The 22,067-nt window shown below is 40.8% G+C and overlaps 1 protein-coding gene across 1 annotated transcript; it reads left to right on the top strand.

The window, feature by feature from the left end:
• Positions 1-220: 220 nt before the first annotated feature.
• Positions 221-19,883, top strand: hs3st2 (heparan sulfate (glucosamine) 3-O-sulfotransferase 2). The gene is made up of 2 exons (XM_034593990.1): positions 221-1,151; positions 18,606-19,883. Exons 1-2 carry the CDS (start codon positions 637-639, stop codon positions 19,222-19,224), a joined length of 1,134 nt encoding a protein of 377 aa, XP_034449881.1. The 5' UTR covers positions 221-636; the 3' UTR covers positions 19,225-19,883.
• Positions 19,884-22,067: the final 2,184 nt, after the last annotated feature.

Raw genomic sequence — 22,067 nt, 5'->3', positions numbered from 1 at the left:
ATCATCCCACCCACACACATGATGTTCCCCTACAACATGTTCGGGATGTTCCTTTAAAAGATAAAAACGCATGTTTAATTATGAGCATGTGCATGACGTCAGGGGGTTGATTAAATATTTACAGCCTGTAGCCTAAGTGCATATATCTTCAGCAACTTCATTATGAAAGGGAAAAGGTGGGCTCTGCCTCCCAATCCCCTCGGAGGCGAGCAGGATCGCGCTGGTGAGAGTTTTGGGGCAAACTGAGGACGCGCTGCACTTTTCCTCTTCTCACACCCGACGCGCAACAAGGAGACAGGAGGGAAGAGATGGACGACAAATTCCTGTGGGACTCATTTTAAGACGCAACTCAAGAGGAACTCAAGAAGAACTTGTTTGACGGAGGGCTGCCCCCCCCCCCCCCCCCCCCCTTTTTCCCTGTGCGTAACCATATTATACTTGGAAGTTTTCTGCAGCCTATGAAAAGAAATAATGACAGTTACGCGCAGTTGGTGCCTCCAAGAAGCCGCCCCTATCCTCACATGCCAGTCTGTCTGACTTTGGAACCGATTTTATTATTGCCAGTCTCCCACCGCAGACCAAGAGAGGAGGAGGACTTCGATGGAAAACCATGCAGCACTTTGAACCCATGGAGACATGGCACATAGGTTCCTCTCATCTACGAACAGATTCAGCGCAAGATTCGCCTTCATCTTCACCGTGTCACTGTCCTGCACCTATTTGTGCTACAGTATTCTTTTCTGCCGGGGCACAATCATGACAAACCAGGGATACGAGGGGAAAAGGTGCCCGCCGAGCAAGACCGCAGCAGGGGGGAAGAAACTTCTTGGAAATGTGGAGAATTGCGCGTCGCTGGAAGTCCGGTCCGCCCTGGATGAGACCGCTGCCCAGCGAGGATCAAGTGAGCTCCGCGACCAAAGTAAAGCCCCCGCCGCGTCCGGGAGTCACTGGGCTGACACGAAGTTCAGAAACATGAGCGTCGCGCAGAAATATGGGAATAAGAAGCTGCCTAACGCGTTGATAGTCGGGGTAAAGAAAGGAGGCACCAGGGCGGTGCTGGAGTTCATCCGGATACATCCAGATGTGCGCGCGCTCGGAACAGAGCCGCACTTTTTCGACAGAAACTACGACAGGGGGCTGGATTGGTACAGGTGAGAGAGAAAACAAAACACACAGTATGATGGTCATTAATATTTTGTCTGACAGATACTCTTTGATAAATCCCCCCCATGACCCGCAGTGCTGTCACTTCTACCAGGGCCCTCAGCCCTGCATGTGAAAGCCCCCACTCACCTGGGGTCCTGGTGTTGACATATCCATGCCAAAACAGCAGAATTATACAGGAAAGTGCTAAAACACCAGACTAGATGCATGGAGGGATGGGTTAGGGAGGAATCCATTTTAAAGAATATATGTTTTTGTTTTTTCTGCTTTTTTCACTTTCAACATGCTCAAAATGTATGGATCTGACAGTAAAAAACAATCAGACATTTATGGTGTTAGGTCTATGAGTTAGGACAGGGTGGTGCAGATACATTTATTTTCTAGAACAAGAGTTTGATGTGTAGGGTTGTTATCCTTGCTGGAGATATGTTCCCCTGAGTTAAGTAATTTAATTAATGTCACAGTCTGAGGCACTTCAGTCACGTCAGACACGTTTGTACAATAACTCCACAGCCTGGCACCAGATCTTTTAGGCTGCAACACACTGCACACATGCAAACACACACACACACACACACACACTTCAGCTTCACCTCTAAGATCACAAGTTTCTTCTCTTGAGTTTGTGCGATGTTGTTTTCCTCCGTGCTGCAGATGTGAGCTGTCAGCCGGGCGTCATGGTGCTGAACAGACAGCTCCACGAGGCTGATGCAGGATCAGTTCACACAATAGCAGCCAAACAGCTCAGATGATGACATGGGCAGCCCCCAGGTTACCAGCTGCCTTCAAACAGGCTTACACCCAGGCACAAGATATTCCTGCTTTAGTTGGTGAAGACAAAGGCGCTCACAAGGTGCAACAAGCCCACAGCTTCATCCCTGCCCACCCACCTCTGTGACACTCTGTCACTTCACCAGATTCCAATGTAGACGTATTCACCTGTGAATATCGACACCTTTTCCGATTCATATTTTCCGTCTCTAACCTATTCAGTATATCTGCAAATCTTAAATTCAGATAAGTGAAATAAATCACGAAGAAGAAATCCAAGGTTTCTCTCAACAAAAGCCCTGAAGATCACTGCGAGGCTGAGACCGTGCTGACTGAAACGGATGTCTGCTCGATGACCTCCACAGCAGACTTGGTGGCTTTGTGTTACACCACACACTGACTACTGGAGCCACCAACCAGCTTTCCGCTCACGTACCCACAATGTCACCAGCGTGGCAGGTACAGACCACAGAGCGACGCTTCCAAGAACACGGAACAAGTGACAATGCCTGCTCTCAGGCTGCACTGCAGGAATAAACAGCAGAAGCGGCAGGAAATTATCATGTATATGAGAACCTGCCCATCATGGCTCAGCTGATAGTTTGCTCAGGTCCCATTAGACATGCACACTAGGAGGTGTCGTTTGGCTTTCAGCAGCCTGAGTTTGCACAATTTTCAGTAACTATTAATGGTTTTAAAGACGGGCTGTGCATGTTCAATTTTGTTCCTGTAGTCCTGCACAGAACTTTTAGCTTCAGTTTATGTTGAGACTGAATAGTTTAGGTGTATGATTTATTTCAGTTTTTTGAATTAGTATATCTGTTATTTCTTATATCTTTTCTTGCTAATTATGAGAAATACACAAGATCCTGACCCCTGGTTTGTGAAGGACTGACTTACTCTTTGAAATGACCCTGTCTAATTCCTGTAATACTCCTCTCGACACAAAACAGTTAGACAACACATCTCTGCAAAGAAAGCCATTCTGTTTAATGGCGCACACTCATCAATGGGTTTGAACTAAAATCACTGTGCCACTTTAACTCTACTCGTTCCCAGGGCCTCAATTTAGACCAAGAATTATTTCCTTCAATCAAAAACATACGACCAGTCTTTAAAGGTAGCAAAACAGTTTTTACATTTGGGATTTAAACACTGATAAAACATGCATTTTTTTTAAATCCCACTGCAAATACAGTATTTTCCTTTCAGATTAATATTTAGACCAAATAAAATAGAAATCCACTGAAGATGATACAAGTTCATGACAGGATATCACTGAACTCTTTCTGACTCAAGACAATTTATCAGTTTGAAAACAGAATTATCCCAAACTAATGAACCAGACATTATAATATTTCAAACCTGTATTAATGTTAAACAAATAAACACTCAGAACTTCCTTGTCGAAATCCAACCTCCTAACACTTGTTTATCAGGCCTCTTTTTAATTGCCATTTCTGATTCTAATCTTAATTCTCCATGTATTACACTGTTGAGCCTGCAAGGTTTGCCATTTCATTTGCATTCACAGGAAGGCGTCGTTTTTTGCTTTTAAACGGTGGATGTAAAACTTCCTAAGGGGCCACTTTACTGGCTGTCAGTCTTTATCGTTTTTTGTGTATTTAACAAATTACACTGTTTTAGAAACAACACATTGACAAACAAAGGTGTCGGTCTTTGTAATAATTAACAGAGTGAGCTGCAAAGCCGGTTAGATACCTCACGAAACAGCTTGGCACATGGAGGCATTTAATATGGGCTCAGAGGCTGTTCCTTCTCAGTGGTGCGAGGGTAGATTGATTTATGGAAACACATGCACACATCAGGCCTAATGTTGACACAGTGTAAAGGAGTCATTGTGTATTGATACAGTAGGTTTTCACTCACGAACGAGCATCAATGCATCACGTTGACAAAGCTTAACCACACACTCACCAGGTAAACACCTGAAATGCAGCTGGAACAGCAAATGGGGTAAAACACCAATTTCCTTGAGTCATTTTGAAATCTATCATAACGTACTTTTTGCTTTTCACCGGTCATTTCATGCCCTGTCATTTTCCCAATAGTGAGCCCTGACCCTAACAGTGTTAAATGAAATGCTGGATTTTACTGCATGACATCACACACTCACAGCTGAAAATGAATAGAAACTAGAATTGCACTCAGAGAGCTCATACCTCCGCCAAGTCCCCTTATGTAACCACTTTTAAATTCACTAGATCCGGATTTCTATTTGGGTCTGCACCAAATTGCTCATAAATATCAGTCCCTTAAACATGCCGGATGTTTTCCATTAATAATTATTATCTCAGGGATCAATGGAAATGTTTAAAAGACGCAAACTATCTCGCAAAATTCCTGGATTTGTCCCCAATGCGGGTCTGCACCAACATTTCCCACCGAAACCCTCCACAAATCACTTTGTGTAATCTTGCTAACAAACTAACGCAGGTGAAAACATCACCTCCTCTGCGGAGGTAATAACTGAAACAAACTGATATAACTAACACTCCAATTTCCAAATTCTATCACTACGCACTTTTTAAAATCATTCCACACCCTGTCATTTCTCCACTGACTGAACCCTAACATGCTAAAGGACATGCTGGATTTTACTGCAATGACCAAACATGACACACTGCTGACGTATAGAATTCCCAACAGTGACATGGTATCTTAACACAATCCCATGAGACCGTGTCGACTGAACACATCAGACTATCCAGGAAGAAATAGGTGCAGCAGATCCTCCAACATACGGAATCAAACATCAGCCCATCAGATATCTTCCTGCTCCGAACCATATCCACTCACCACAACAGCAACCATCCATCACATCAATCCTTCGACATCTTAATGCAGTTTAATTATGGAGTAGCAACTGTTTACTTCATCAATAAACAAACCGTCAGGCCAGAGGTTTGGGCCTCACAGGCGTTCGATTTTGTTTTCTCGGTGTCGCTCTAGATTTAAGTAAAGATTAATCGAGCTCCCTCACTGAGGTGACGACTGCAACACAGTTCACAGACGTAAGATAAGTAAACATCGCCGTGGCTACAAAGACTGGATGAATCCGGGCTGCAGCACACGTTATTCAACTTGACGAGTGACTGAGTGATGTTCATTGTTTCAGACCGGCCCTCAGTGATTATCTGTCACTCGCGTTTGTAGTGTTGGCAGCATGTCACGTAAAGTATCTTTTCATTTTGATTAACTGTCACATTTGTCTCTATAGCAAGTAGCATCATGCATTTGTGCATAAGACACGTGCTTCTCTGCTTTGTCTCAGTGAGCTACCGTGAGTTCTCTTTAATAACTCAATTCATATACTGTATATATCTGTATGTCGGTCTTTCTATCAATGGGTAATCACTCGGTTATCTATTTGATTAATTATTTCAATTACTTTTTCATTGGGGTTTTAACCCGCAATGTCAGAAATCACTTTGTGCTCAGCCCACAAGCTACAAACATAAGAAAACTAATGACCAGGAGATGTATCTCAAGAGCCACAGAAAACAACAGAAACCTGAAAATAATCTACATTAATCAATAACTAGAATGGCTATTAATACCAAAGCCTAACATTCCCCTTGTGCACCCACATTTAAATTCACTACATATGGATTTTTATTTGGATCCGCACCAAAATGCACAAACTCATCGATGGACGAATGGGCAAAACACCAACGCTGTGAAACATAGCCTCTTTGGTGGAGGTAATGAGTATAACCGTTTGTAGCAGGCCTGATTATGAACATATAAAACAATAAGCAATATTAAAACTTAATATTTAGGAAGCCGTAAATGTTAATAATGTTAATGGTTACACATTAATGGTGTGGCTCTCCAAGAGGAGAGTCTAAATAAAATGTCTTACAACCCAGCTTGTAAAGCTAAGGATAGCAACATAAAACAAGATGTTGGTGGTTAAAATAGAGGGATTCATTGAAGAAGGTGAAAAGTGTTACAAAAAGAGGATTTATAGATCTACCTAACTTCCAAAAAGAAAAATAACATGGCTAACTACTCTGCTGGAACCAAAACAACCCCTGTTCTGTGTCTATACAATAATGTATCTGCAATGAGGCAGTAGCTAAAACTATCCACAGGTAGTTTCCAAACATTCTTTACCATCACAAATGGATTAACAATTGGTTCTCTAACAAAGTATGCTACATAACAAACTGCTAAGATCAGCTGCCTCCAGTGACACGGCAATCAACGTTTAAGACCAATCAGGTCCAACAGAAAGTAGGAAGGTCGTAACCACACTTGCAGGCTGTGTCCAATCAGGCATGTGGTTCCATACATCCTCCTTTAACTACAAAAATACCTACAAGAGCTCAATACATGACGGAGAGGGGGCGGCGCCTACATACGTAACGTCATTTCTCAACAACTGCTCGTCCAATAAATAATTCAAGTCGACACTGCACTAAAACAGAGAGACAAAGATTTCTGTCTAAAATTACCTACCTTACTCTCATGTCTTAAATCATGATGTAATATCATTACTCCCATAGAATGCTAACACGCTACACATTAGCACCTTGCATGGTCATTGTCTGGCTATTAACTGCTACCATGCTAATGTAATGATCTAAGACGGGCAAAGTTTGAGCCCGGGGTCATTCTTGACCTTGACCACAGCAGATTGGCCAAATCATTTTAATCACTATTATAGCCTTGCAGGGCTAAAATGGTCATCCATCAATTTTCTGTTGATGTTCCGATCGAGCGCAGAGGTTCATTATTGACCTTGGTTTAAGTACCAAGGTGTAATTATATTTGATAAAAGACTCGACACGAGGACCAACTTCTTCTTTTTTTTTTTTTCGAGCCATCAACCACATCTCACAATCTTCATTAGCAAATGCAAAGGGCCTCTGGTGTTATCACAAGAGAATGTGGACGTGCTAATTAGGTGACTCATCATTTTCAGCACTCATGTGTTTAAAAATACTCATATCTTACTAATACTTAACATATCTTAAAATACTAGCTAATATCCGCTGAACGGGCAGAAACATGCACAGAATTACACCCCCATCAGTTTTCAGTGAAGTGGCCAGTTGTTCGGTTCAGTTACACAATCTGTCCTGTTACATTAACCATGCGACAGATCATTTAGGATCAGAATAAAAATGGCGCAGTGTTCATTACGCCGCCTCCTGAGCAGAACACACACACACACACACACACACGTGGCCTCATTTATTCCACGCGAGGGTGTTCACAAAACCGTGCAGCACCGGATAAAACAGACATTCCACCACCACCAATTTCCTTGAACTTTTTCTCAACACTCTTTCCATTTCTCTGCAGAATCATAAAGATCAAACAAAAACATGTCGCTGTACACCATCAAGACTTAAAAGGGCATCTCAGCTCTATTGATTTCGCGCGAGTCAGAGGCACTTCTAGTCGATTCCCCGACAAGTGTTGAAATTGTATGAGAGGCTGCAGCCGCGAATATTCTCCAGGTCCACATTAATTGGCTTGGGGAGGCAGGGAGCTCTGGAACAGTACCATCAGAAAGGTTGATGAGGACAGAAAGTTAGATTGTTCTCATTTAACACAGAAAACTGCACATTATACAGCGAGGGATGGTCCGGCGTAACTCTGCATTATTGATGAGTTGTCTTCAATCCAGTGCAGCTCAGAGACACGCAGTGGTTATAAATACTTTACTGTTATGAACTAATCACATGGTAAGGCATTACTATTTGCAATCAAAGAATAGTACCAGTTCTATCTGGTATCAGAGCTGGTGTGGAAAGTGCAGTCATTTGATACATTAACGACTTGCAATTTTGATATTGATTAGTCTGCTGGTCAGTCTGCCACTTTAGTCCAGGCTTGAATGTACTATTAGAAGTTTTATATGCATTGTCCTGTATCACCATCATCAGGTCAAACTTTAAAAATGCAGATGCATGACATTCCCATCACCTTAAACTGCACTTTGTGTTAAAATTAAAGGTTAGTTTGCTAAAAGAAGGTGAATGGAGTAAACATTGCATCGCTAATTAAAAGGTCTCATATTGTAGAAAGTGGGATTCTCATGTCATTTTTTTATTTTCAAGTAGATCTAAGTGTTATCTTGGAGTATTTACCTGTAATGTGCTTTAACGTTATGTGATCTTCATTAACAACTGTTATTATGTTATTATTATTGTTATTATTCAACCTCCCCAAAGTATTAGGTACTTAAATCACTATAGGTACCTTAAAATTAACATGGGGGAGATATGCAAATCTTGATGACATATTAAATAGGTCAGCACTGACTTGAGGGAAAAGATGTGATATTTTAATTATTCACTAATTAACAGAAATCTAAATTTTTTCTTAAAAGTGTATGAGTTGTCTGAACAAACCAGTACTCCTGTACATCGTACACCCATTACTCCCAAACAGTAGTACCTGACTAACGACCATCTAGTTTGTTTCTTGACACGTCTAAAAGTCAACCAGCCTTATCTCACCTTTAGAGATTGTCAGCTTGTTCACTTTCACCTCTTGGCAAACCCAGCGTGTCCCTGCTGACCAGGGATCAAATCCTGTGTAAGCTTTTCCTCGTCTGTCTCCCCCGTTCCCATTCCTTTTGTTCTTTCTCAGACCTTCTAAAGGTGTGTGGACTGTCCAGTCTCTGTTTTAAAATACCCTTGACCGTCACATTGCCTCAGGCGATACTGTAAACCAGGAATGAACTTCTAAAAGCTCCACGGATGATGATGTCAGTTAAGATGCCGCTGTAAAACTGCACAAAGGAACGGAAGGTGTTACTGACTGTGTGCAGGGGCAGGATATAATCTGCCCATCACTGAGTCACTCGATCATTTATATTGTCAATGTTATCATAATGGAGGTCACTTCATGTGAATTATACTATTATAAAACACTTTTATTTCAGCTGCCATGCACATGATACTAGAGCGTCGCCAAAAGCCTTTAAAGACCTGATTTTATGAGTTCGTCTGTTGAAAAGAGCCGTTCATCCCAGAAATTCACTGTAAATTCATTGTAAAATATGCACAAAATAAACAGTGCGAGTTTAGAAACAGCTTAACATTTCAGAGGCTTTCACTGTCGGCCTGGGTGTCTTTATTTCGCTGTCCCCGGACACTTTCCCATGCCATATGTTAATGTGACAGCTCATTGCTCAGATCAATTCAAACGTGTTATTGCTCAAGGAGAGCAAGTGTCAGTCATTTCCCTTCTGCAGCCCAAACCATGAATAATTGTTATTTCAAGGAAAACAAGAGACTGGAGTTGAAATGACAGCGATTAAATAGGATTTGGTCCAAGGTTAAATACATTATGCAGTTTATTATTTTTTTTTACAGTATTACAGTACTGTGTTGTACTGCTATTAATATATTTTGATACCATTATGCGGCTAAGAAAAGGCCTGAAGTCGCTCAGACAGTCTATTTGGAACCAATTTGTCTCCCATTAAATTAGAGAAATAGATGCTTGATTCTCGGGACGCTGAATTGTTATTCACCTCTGTTCGTTAATGAATTGGCCGAAGGATCGCTGCATTCGTGTGGACTGCTCTTTGTTAACTCTTAATAGACTTTCAAGGCAGCGGGTCTCTGTTGTCGTGATTAATGATCAGATGTCATCACTGGTGTAATCCAAGTGAGTGATACTTTAATAATGGAGCAGCCTCTCCAGCGGCGACCGGATCTATATGTCGTCATATCAGGCGAGAGCAAGATGACATTTTTAGGAAGAACGGTGGCACAGACATTATGAGGAACCACGCAGCGTAAGAACATTTTCTCTGCACCGTCTACCTGCGCAAAATAAACTGTTAATGGGTTTGGACGGCAGGGAGCGGGTCTGAGAGTGGTATTGGCTTTTCAGGACATTTCAGGACAAATGCTTTGTATGAAACACTGTTTCCCAGAGTCAGTTTCTAAAAGTATTGAAAGAAAGTTTGCACAAAGAAAAAGAGGTTTGAATGTGTCAGAATTAAGACGGAGTATTAGGGACACTTAGTGGGGACGGGCAGAGTGCCGTCAGTCTGTGGACCGAGTTGAACCTTCTTCTACGTCCTCAGATAAACCACAGCAGTGGTCTGCCAGTGGAAGCCTGAGGCCAATAATGTCTGTCTCGCCACATCATTTTGACGATCGGATTATTTTTACTTCACCATAGACAGGCTGCTGATCTCCGTCATGGCCGCGACATTTATAGAATAATTTCCTCTTTCGCAAGTTGCCTTCAGAGTATAGGAGCACAATTTTCCTTTTTCTTGCTGCAATGCTTTGTATTGAGCTACAGAGCTTTTGTATTGAAAAATTGTGACATTGGTTCTGACGATTGTGTCGCAGATAATATAAAAGCCACACATGTGAACAGCAATGAAGCAAATTCTGTTTCATTTTATGAAAAACCTTGACTATAAAATCTTCATTGCAGAAAAACCAGGTAGGATGAACATAAACTTCACTCTGCACCATAGACTGTTTATTAAAAGCACCCTACATAATGTCCAGCACACAAACAATAACAAAGTGACAGCATATTCTAGAAATGTAGTGTTACCTATGAACTTAATTGATACTGAATTACTCTCCATGTTAATGCTACGACAAGAGGACAACAGAACACTCACAACAAACGTGATACATCACCTCACTGTTAGATCATATCACTCCGCGGATCTAACTCTGCATGTATGTAGAAAACAAATCTCATCCTACATAATCATTTGAGAAAAATGAACAAAAACAGAATTCACTCGCACTCAAAGCAGTTGGAAGCTCCGATTAAATATATTACTTATGTATCCAAAAGAACAGCAATTACCCTGAAGTTGCTGTGACAGGGTCTAAGGACAGTGCACAACTCAGACACTTTAATAAGCCTGATGTGCTCTTAACCAGACCACAATATTTTCGCAAATAAAGTCGCACTTTGCACTGCATTTAAATATATTGCATATTCATATTCTGTCCTGAGTTCATCATCGATGTGCGGTTTACTTTTGCACTTTGCTGCATGAATTTGTGCTGCTGTAATTGAGGATTCGTACACATAAAGATGAAATTTTGATCATTTCACCTTTTGTATCCTCTGATAAAAAATATTAAAGTACTAGAAATGTCACCATGAAGCAACATTTTGTCTCCACACCAAAGCCTTTTGTGTACAGTATATAACCCAAGGACTGACTATCATTACACTGCATGCTGCTCCCTGTGATAGCACATTGGCAATGAGAGCCCAGGAGCCTTCTTCTTGTAATTTACTGTGTAACTGTTTTGCTGTTAAATTACTCCAGAGACTGGACAAACACAGCATGTAATAGATACTCTGATTTGGACCTCTCTCTCCGGCCCAGCCTATGCATATGCCCGCATATTGTTTAATGGTCTGGGTTCATTATTAGCCCTTGTAATGATAAACATTTATTGTCCGGTGGGAGGTAAAGGCCATTCTCTAAATCTCCGTGCCCCTGGCCTTGCAGAAACACTTCACATTGTGGTTAATGGCTTCTGAGTAAAACCCTCCTCAGACCAGCGTTCGCCTGAAATCTCCCAACTCATTAAACTGTAATATTAGTAATTGTCTGTTTGCACAACGTAACTTGATTAATTGTATGTGATAGGGAAGATGACGCGCATTCAACACTGGTCAGTTTCCAGTTGAGTAAGTAGATGAGTGTAGGTGTGAGTTGGGAAAACATGAGAGAGATTAAACCTTTTCTTTACCTCACAACATGCAAAACTGGTGTTTTTACATGTCTTCATTTCACATGTGAGAAAACCACATGTATATTTGATTGTATGTGTAATGTTCAACCTCTTATCTTTGTTGTTTGGAGATGAAACTTGCATTTTGCAAGCGTAGCCCTGCTGCAAACATCCACTGACAACTCGGACTCACAATATGCAACATTCTGTTTTAAGTTCAGACCAGAGTGAAATGACAGTAATAAATTCGGAGTTCATTGATTGTTCACAAGCAGATGATTCAAAGCTGACCTTTACCTGTTCTGATGGTCTGCATCCCCGATGAACCCGCGTTTGCTCTTTAGAAGTTTCCCTGGTTCAACAAGACACATTGTCTGGAGCCGAAGAGTCGACTGTTTCACTGCATTGAGAAAACTTACATCCGGGAAGTGATGCAGCAATATATCAACTTCATATACATATACACATTTAGATACACATTCTGATTGGACATCTCTCTTTTATCTGACTGTGACGTTTCTTGTTTGTTGTTTTAATTTCATCACGACCTCTCATCTGCCCTCTTTTTTTGTAGAGATCTTAATGCCCCCTGAACAAATTATGTTCATCACTTATGTTTTTTGACTTCTAAGTATTTGCTCTAGCATTAGCAAGAGGCTAAAATGTTGTTCCTCCTTTTCATATAATGATCACGTCGCCATGAACATTAGCTCGTTCTGATCGCAGCAGTAGATTTATTGATTTATTATATTTATTCGTTTATGTTTGCGGTAGCTACTAATGCATGAAACTCATTAAGGACTCAGTTTCCTGTTTCCTGATTAGATGTTCGTCAGATCTGTGTGAGCTCATTTAACCCTTTATAAACCAGTCCACTGACACATGCAGAGTTCTCTACAGAAGTACAAAAAAACTGATTTCATCGATTCCTTTTTGCTTTACTAGTCCACGTACTTCAAATGTTATAAACTTACATTTTCAGCATTCATTTTAATGAAAAATATCCAACCTAATTGTTGTCCTGCTTTAACGCTGCAGCAGTAGAAAGTGCAGCGTGTTCTCCCAGTGGAAAACAATACTGCAAGAAAATGGTTTATCTGGGCATAATGGAAAGTCCTTGCTCCTCTCAGACAAAGACGACCATGTTTGTGGCGTATTCCTCCATAATGATACAGCAGCTCCAGAGGGAACCGAGTGTGAACTCCAGACCTCCTGCTTCCACTGCACCAACAGAGATAAATCGTTCAGTGAGATGGCCCGCAGGCTGTTTCAGGGTCACTACAATATGCAGACTAGCTTACGGCTTACTGTAGCAAATTAATGAGTGGCAATGGCTGTTTCCACTGTTGACCCCGACTACCTGAAGATAAGCTTTGCAGAAGGGTGATACTTTTATTGTTTTTTTACTCTTCCTCTTGGAGACAACAAAGCTCATAAATCATTTAATACAATTTGTACAGACCAGAAGTGTTAGAAAATTAAAAAGTATATTCCAAGATGACAATGTGATCATTTAATGTCCTGTATTTTTTTCTTACAATTTCTAGTTAAAATGTCATAATTAATGATGATTAAATGCCACTTCTGAATAAGTCTGTTCAGTTTCGGTGTTTGCTTAACCTGTTGAACATTTATTCGACTTTTGGTTACAATAAAATAGTTTGATACAAATTGGAACATATACTTTAATACCTGCCTGTTTTAAAGTATCCAAATTAAAGAACACCCAGTGCATCAGTGGTTTCCTTTCACCCATTTTGTTTGACTTCCTGTCGACTGCATTTCAACAAAGGAAAACAAAAGAACAATACTTGAGGGTTAATTATTAATGCTGCTCACAGCTTTATCTCTATTATATTAACTAAGGAATATTAATTTAATGGAATAAGTATTATAAAAAAAAGAAAGATATGATAATGATAAATAAAAGCTACATGTGTCAATGATTAACTGAAAAAGAACTTAAAAAAACTAAATTTGCCATTTCCTTACACAAACTACCACTAGAATTGTGCAATTACAGCATCAAATGCAACGCTGACGCATCCAGCTTTCCACCATGTTATCTTATTTAACCAGGAACAGGACTCATCCACAGTACTGAACAGATCCTCCACACCTGACTTCATTTTCCCAGAGTGATTAAAATGTCACTCCCGGGCCTGTAATGCGTCCTGACGTTAAGTTTTACCAAGGATTGTGAAGAAAACTGTAAATTACCCCCGAGGAATTTAGTGTTGACGCTGTGTGAGAAGGTGGTGATCAATCAGAGCACTTCACTCAAATGTCAGATAATCAAGGATCGTGTGTCGGGGACCGCCTGTGTCCCCAAAAAGCAACATCCTCACATTAAAGTGAGTTTTTAAAGTTTGTTTCTACTGCTACGTGCACAAAGACGCTGTGAAAAGGATCAGTGATTATCCTCCAGGCAGTTCCGCTGGAATTACAATCATGTAGGTTTTCTAATTACAAATAATTATTACAGAGTGAGATATGGGCAGCTTTAACTAAAAAAAACACACCAGAACCTGCCACAGAAAAGACCCCACGGTTTTATCTTTTGGTTTCAGATGCTGTGTGCAGTGCTGAGACTTTCTTGGGGGCATAGGAGTAAAAAAAAAAAAAAAAAAAAAGAAATATTCAGGAAAAGCACATTTCTGACGGCTGGTTCAGACACCGGGCCTCGGGTATCACGTGTCCCCCTCCCGGGCTGATTCCTGTTATCTCAGTAACGAACAGATACGTTAAATGAGGCTGCTGCTGCCATGTGTCTGAGCCAGCAAAGAAAAGTATGTATTCAAAATGGTGAATTTCATCTCCTCACTTGCATCCTACTTGTTATATCACCTAAAAGGGGACATATGGCCATTAAGGATAAATGCGTAGCCATTAAAATCGTTTTTCTTTTTTATAACCACTCAAATGAATATGAATATGAGCCGCGACTATCAAGGCTCGATTGAAAAAAACATGTTTATAGACAGAACAGGCATCCCCGCAGTGTTCCTCATTAACATCACTCCAAGACAGGTGACTTGGAAGTTGTTGGTCGAAGCTGCACCTACTCTCATGAAAGCATCTGTTATAAATGGCCCTGCTTTCGGCTAAAAACCATAAAGACCGCCATGCTTTGATCATCGGATTGCGCCTTGTCCTCCTTGGTTGCAGTTCCAGCTAGTTAAACAAGCCTTTGATTGGACACCTGACTGCTGGTGAAACATCAGACACCCGGGAGCACAGTGGACATGGGTGCTGTGGGTGTCAATTTAATGAGTCACTGAGCGAGATTAGAGTCACGGCGAGATGATGCACAGCAGCGGCGTCTGCTTCTGTTTTCATCTAATGTCGTGCGAACGGATATTGAAGATACAATGAATTTGTCACTTAATTGGTAACAACTTGTTTTTTCCGTGCAGAGTTCTGTCACGGATGGAATTATCTCAGAAGAGACTCCGCCGATTTATTCAACCTTCACTCACAATTAATTTTAATTACTGCAGATTGTTTTTGAGAATGTTTCTATCCATCTGTTTTTACACAAATTTTCGCATTGCTCCCAAAAATCAACCCTAAGCAGAAAACCCCCCAAAAATGGATCCCGTCAGGACTTCTTTTATTACTTCCTTACAAAAACCTATTTTTCTAAGTCAGGTATTCAGACTATATGCTAAAGGGATAGTTCACCCAACAATGAAAATTCACTTATTATCTACTCACCACTATGCCAATGGTTGAAGTGTTTGAGTCCACAAAACCCTTCACGGGTAAACAGAACTGCAGCCAAATCCTATACAATTGAAGTAAATGGTGACCACTTAACGTAAAAAAGAGAACAGAAAAACATTCAAATCCGACTCGAAACGCGGTCATTGACACCGTGTTTTGAACCTAAATGTCCACTGTTATGGACACAGAAGTGACATAATAATAAAGTAATAACAACTTGGACAGAACATAGTGGTTTTAGAAAGTTACATTCGAATACACAATGTTTCCATCATAGGAGCGATCCTCAGGAAATAGGAACCTTTGCAGAAACTCATTTCATCTGCAAGGACCAGGCTCTAAATTAATCTCTGGGGAAACCTTTTTTTTTTTTTTTTACCCCCCAAAAAGTCCCTTCCCTCGGGGGTACTGGAACCTTTGGGGTGAGACTTGCAGAGCGCAGTACTCAACCTAATTGGTCAAATACTCCTGGGGGTTTGGTGTAGCCGGTCGATCTCAGCTATAGCTGGTAAAATCCGCTCGATTTGAATCCTCTCCATCTTTACAGTTGTTGTAGTGTTGCTCTATTCATATAGTGTCATTATTGTTGTATAGACTGATGCACTACTGCCGCCTGGTGGACTGGAGTGGGGTGGCTTGTTGTAGCCGTGTTGTTCATACGTCAGCAGGCTATTCTGCAAGTGTGCAGCGGTGTGCATGTACCTTTCAGTTCCTTGAAAACAGTTCCTGGGACTAAAAGTTCAATGTACTGTTCGGTTGAGACAATGCGATAGTCTCAAGTCTTCATTTTAACCTCACACAACAACAGCAGGACCGAAGGAAACTGGACAGAAATCCGTGAGAGCAGCAGAGTGTCTGTTATATGAAACCAAATCCGTGTTATATAATTTTTAACCCTTCTTGACACTTCTGCGATAATTGATCCCATCGGTGCCGCTGCTCTCACCACACATGTTCCAGTCAGAGTTTTTTTACACCTCTATTACCATCTTGTCTATATCAATCCCTTCCGCCTGCTACAGCCTCCATGTAACAGTCTCGTACTTTATCCGGTGCCGAGACTCAGTCAGAGTAAACAAACATAACAGCTATAAAAATCAATAACTCAAGGTACGTTAGCATATGTTGCGAGTTCCTCTGATGGACACACTCACCTCAGAGTTTTTTTAGTCCGTATCCAAACAAAAACATCCTGTGTGAGGGAAACATTCCATCGTTCATGCTTAGGTGTATAGTTTATGAAGTTAGATTTGCCAGTCACTATTTTAAGCGGAGCCATCTGTGACCTTTCGCTGTATGGGTTCCACGTTGTCAGCCCGGTCTTAAACCGTTTTGCAGTTTCTGAACCGGCGCATGCAGGAGATTCTTCTCATCTCCACAATCTTCATCTCAGAGGACGGCGAGAATATATGGAACTGACAAGGCAGATAACGAAGACAGTTTCCTCAGCAGACAACCTAAGATCTGTTCAGATTCTGCACCTCCTGGAAGATGGCTGCGAGTTTTTTTAGTGTGTTGCAAAGCTGTTTGCTCAAAAAAGGTGCTGTTCTCATAAAAGATTAATAGTTGCCTAGTGGCCCTGAGGCACCCGAGCCAGAAACTCAGGATTCATAAATAAAGCTAAATGGATCAATATTTCCAAGACTTTAGAGGTAACCTATGGCTACCCCTACCTTGAGAGAGAATGCTTTGAGAAAGGTTAGGTTTTAATCGAAGCCTTCCCACAGTAATAATAAAGAAAGTGTGGTATTTAATCATCAGAACTGCCCGGTCACATACCTGAAATCCAGAGACTGATTCACACGCTGTGAAACAGAGAAATCCAGCCGCTATATCCTCTGTAATCATAAAAGTAAAAGACCAGTTTAATGGCCCCCGTTTTGGAATTATTCTTCCACCAACTGCAGAGTGATTGTGCTGACGCTACAGCGGAGTCACTTTTCTATTTAAAGGAAGCAGGAAACAGAGTGGATGATATGGAAGTGTCTCTTCAGCCAACACCAGATGGCCATTAATCAACTTTAACTGAAGCAGAGTGCCGAGGCAGAAAGACATATTACGCTGGGAAGGGGAACGCACATGACAAATGTAAATATTTGCCTGTAGTTTTCAAAGCCAGGAGCTTGGCAGCATTATGACGATAATTATGATCCATGTTTTTGTTGTACAAGCTGTCCAGTTATCAATGAATCACATTTTGTTTTGGGAGTCTTGGTCTGAATATATTCTGTGTTTGCTGGAAGTTTGATGGAATGATGGTTCTCAATTCTTTGATATATCCTTAAACTTTATTTATAAGTAATAATACTTTCCTCGAAGTAACAGATCTGAATATTTCTTTGACATACAGTAAGGTTCACGTAAATGTTTAACGTTTATTTGATGAAAGGTTGTAGGTCATGTTTTATATCTAACAGCCAATTCCCGAAATCTCAAAAACAGTTCATTTTATCGGCACTTGCTATGTGTATTGTTAAGGGTCCAATGAAGTGCAGTGTTGAATTTGGTGCGATTTGGACATGATAATATCAATAAGCTTTGAATACAGGCGACCAGCGCTCTGTACCAGCAGTGGTGCCGCTTCAAGGTTCTGTGGACTGAGTCCAGCAGTCGGCCTGTACTTGCCATGGTGCAATTACTACAGCTCACTTTTACAACAGGGACAGTGTTCTAAATGTGTTATTGTTAAGTTTACACGATAAGCAACGCATGTAGTTAGGATTCTGTTTTTGTTATTCTACTTTGAAGCACAAGGGTTCCAGTAATAACATCCTGTAACATCAGCAGAGCATTGGTTAGACTCACATTTTTGACCATGTAATATGTACATTGTACAGAACTACAGCTCTGCACCTGAAGTGTGAGTGTTGAATAAGTTGGGATCATGAGTCAAAGCAAGATACATTTGAAACATAGAATATGCTCATATTTAATAACCTGTATTTTAGTGTGTGTTTCCCTTATATTGTTGCATTGCTTTTGAAAAGCCATATAATCTAATACTTGGTAAATCTGCATTTATCACAACACAAAATACTTGTGTTTAAATATGAGAGATCCAAGTAGGGATTACTGAAAATGAAAACTTCCTAGGTCACGTCGACATCTCTATAACCACTATCATCCACAAAACAGAAAAACCATGTGAAACACTCCTGTTCAGGAAAATAAAAACTCTTGCTGACTCATCCTGTCCGTCTCATTCTGTTTTTTTCCTCTCCCAAGGGGACTGATGCCGCGAACACTAGACAGCCAGATCACGTTAGAGAAGACTCCCAGCTACTTCGTCACCAGAGAGGCACCCAGACGCATCGCCAGCATGTCCCGCGAGACCAAGCTGATTGTCGTGGTGCGTAACCCGGTCACAAGAGCCATCTCCGACTACACGCAGACTCTTTCCAAGAAGCCCGACATTCCCACGTTTGAGGACCTGGCCTTTAAGAACAGAAGTTTAGGTCTCGTTGACACCTCCTGGAACGCCATTCGGATCGGAATGTACATCCTGCACCTGGAGAACTGGCTGCAGTACTTTCGCCCGTCACAGATGCACTTTGTGAGCGGCGAGCGGCTGATCACCGACCCGGCGGGGGAGATGGGCCGCGTTCAGGACTTCCTGGGACTGAAACGAATAATCACGGACAAGCACTTCTACTTTAATCGAACCAAAGGCTTCCCCTGTCTGAAGAAGCCGGAGAGCAGCAGCCAGCCACGCTGCCTCGGCAAATCCAAGGGGAGGACTCACGTATTGATCGACGAGGAGGTCATAGAGCAGCTGCAGGAGTTTTATAGGCCATTTAATACCAAATTCTATGAAACAGTGGGACAGGACTTCAAGTGGGACTGAGGGTGCCATATAGAAACACTCTGGCTACCTCTAGAGACATTTTAAAATGTAGACGATCGAGGGTAAAAATGCTAAAAAATCTACTGATCTATGTTTATCTTGACAAGCTGAATATAAAAGCTCAGACATTAGAAAATAATCATACACATGGATTCATATAATGCTGAGTTACTCTGATAACAAGTGCCATTCCTTTAAAAGATGAAATAATGACTTTTCTTTACTGTAAACAGAACATGACATGTGACTTCATCAACCGGCTACTACCAACACCAGAGCTACATTAATGCAATGCTTGAATGTTCATTATCTAGATTGTTTATATATTATTCATAATTTCCAGTCAGAATTAACCACTGGTGTACGGTTAAAACGAGATCTCAACCTGGAGTTGCGGTAAAATCTCAAAAAAATGAATAATAAACTCACCCTATCAGCTATTCTGCAATGAAATGTATCCATTTATTGTTGACTCAAGCTCAAATGACAAATTAAAAAATAATAAATGTGCTGTAACTCAGAAAGAAAGAAATTGAACCTGTATAAAGAGAGATGATACAAGTTAAACATTTGTTGAATTCAATTCAGCTTTTTTCTGTGATAGTATTTTTGTTGTGATCATTGAAATAAAAGGCAAAAGGGTTGAAGTATTCCTTTGAGATATTTTCCACTTTTTCTCGACTCAGCAAAAAACCTAGTATCTAGTTATAGAGTCTAGTAACCGAGTACAATCAGACGTGTACCCTGAGGTTGTGGGACTATGATTACAGGAGAATGAGAAGGTCTTTCACCCTCCTGCAGAATTTATAACTATGTAGTACCAAGAAGTTTGCATAGAGTCTCTTGAGAGCTAAAATGTTTCTTACCAAGTGCTGCCATGCGTGTCATTGATCTCATTAATGTTCAAAATGTCCTCATTTGATGGACTCGATTTCGTTCCCTCTCTGAATGGGTTTCAATGATAAGCAGCCAGATTAACCTCCTTAATACGCACCTGAAAGCCAATCAGAGTTGTCATTGACAATTTCCCCTACGAAACCTCCAAAAGTCTCGGCACAGAAAGTTGGAAGCCTTGCAATAAGGGATTTTAATACAAAGGAATCCATCCAAATCGGTGTTCTACGAAATGTGACAAAAAGGTTACTGTGACCTTCTTAATGTGAACATTACATTAATGTCGTTATAGCACAGGATTAGGAACATCAATGACCTCTGCAATTATTTAATCAAATTCAGGGAAGATATTTATTTCAGCTTTTAATAATCATTAAAGTAAAAAATAGTTTATTTTTATGGTTAACTGACTTCAATATGATATTCCATTACTGCTAAAACTATCAATGCTGACATATTGTTTCCCTGAATTGTTATTGTGATCTTTTTTTACTCTCTGGCAAATCTGCGTTTTTTTTGCAGAATGACACTGAATCAACACTAAACTTTATTCCGGATGTGTCAGAATAGTTATAATTTGAGCATTCACTAAAGAATCCATTAAATCAACCAGACGTCTTGGTAGAATCGTCAAAGCCTTTAACGTCAGTGCGTCACATGAGGTTCACGTTCTAAAATATTTCAAACAAAACTATTGCCGGTGAAGAGATGTGCATAAATAGCATTCTTTTAACAAAACCTGTGAGTGATGAAGGGATGCCACTCAACACTATATTTTACGAATGTAATAATGCTATCCATTTTTCTTAGGGGCTATTTAATGAAAATATTAGATAAGATAAAACGATTATCCGAGGAAAACATCTTTTCACCTATGTTAATATGCTATGCTACGCTAATGGTGAAACAGTATCAACCTGTTTCTGTGACCTCTTGCATAGGTGTTTCCCTCAGTGCATTGTTAAGTCCTCTGCTACGGGGCGGCGAATTCCGCGGCGCTATCTAGTCGCACTTAGGCTAATGTGCAAATGTGACAATGTGACCTCCACCTATTAAGGAAATTACACATTCGCTTGCATTCCGACTGCTCCTCCAGCACATGTCCGATGGCCAGCAGCCGTATTTAAACTGTCATTTGTGATATTCTCCATTAATTTTTCATTAACCTGCCAATGCCGTCTGCCACTGCCTGCTACTTAGTGAGCCGTCACCACACATGCCAGTTTAGCAAGAAGCTCAACTTTATCTCAGCTCAGTTAATTATAACTTTTCGCCCGGCATGCTTAGGGCTTCATGACATGGCGGCGGAAAATGAAGTCTCCCACGCCACTGCCACAGTGTAATACCCAATGAATATTTTGATTTGTTATCTGTCCTGCATCTGGCGACCGTCCATGTAACTTTTGTTGAAGGGTATTAGGTTTTTTTTTTGGGGGGGGGGTCTTCATGCCTCCTCAACGGAATACAAATTTACAGAGAGGAAAATGGCATTCCTTTACAGTTCTGCAATTATGTCCCTTGAATGCATGTGATCATTAAAGTTGTAGGCTTCCCAGTATCCGCACTGTCACACATGTACTTGTACCAAAGGGAGAAACGCACGAACACAGATGTATATAATGTAGTTACTCCTCGTTAGAAGAAAACAAAGTATTCACCGGGCAACTAAAAGCTGTCAGACTGACCATTCTAACCTTCAAAGCAAATACCAAAGACGCTGTTGTAAATGTCATGAACTTTCAAAGACTCTTGGGTATAACACTCCTCTTCCACTTATTGAAATTATCCAACAGTGTCTATTTATTTTACTTTTTTATTAAATATATATAAATGATGAAGGGTGCTTCAAATTACAGACTCCTAATACTGCTGAGGTCTTTCATGAGGCCTGCCTTGAAAAGCGATTGAAATTCTACTGATGCGCCAACCCTGACACTGTGCACACTTTA

Source organism: Hippoglossus hippoglossus, chromosome 8, assembly GCF_009819705.1.
Source record: "Hippoglossus hippoglossus isolate fHipHip1 chromosome 8, fHipHip1.pri, whole genome shotgun sequence".
In the NCBI taxonomy this organism is placed as follows: Eukaryota; Metazoa; Chordata; class Actinopteri; order Pleuronectiformes; family Pleuronectidae; genus Hippoglossus; species Hippoglossus hippoglossus.
The sequence above is the reverse complement of the archived record's forward strand: the minus strand, read 5'-3'. Positions and strand labels throughout refer to the sequence as shown.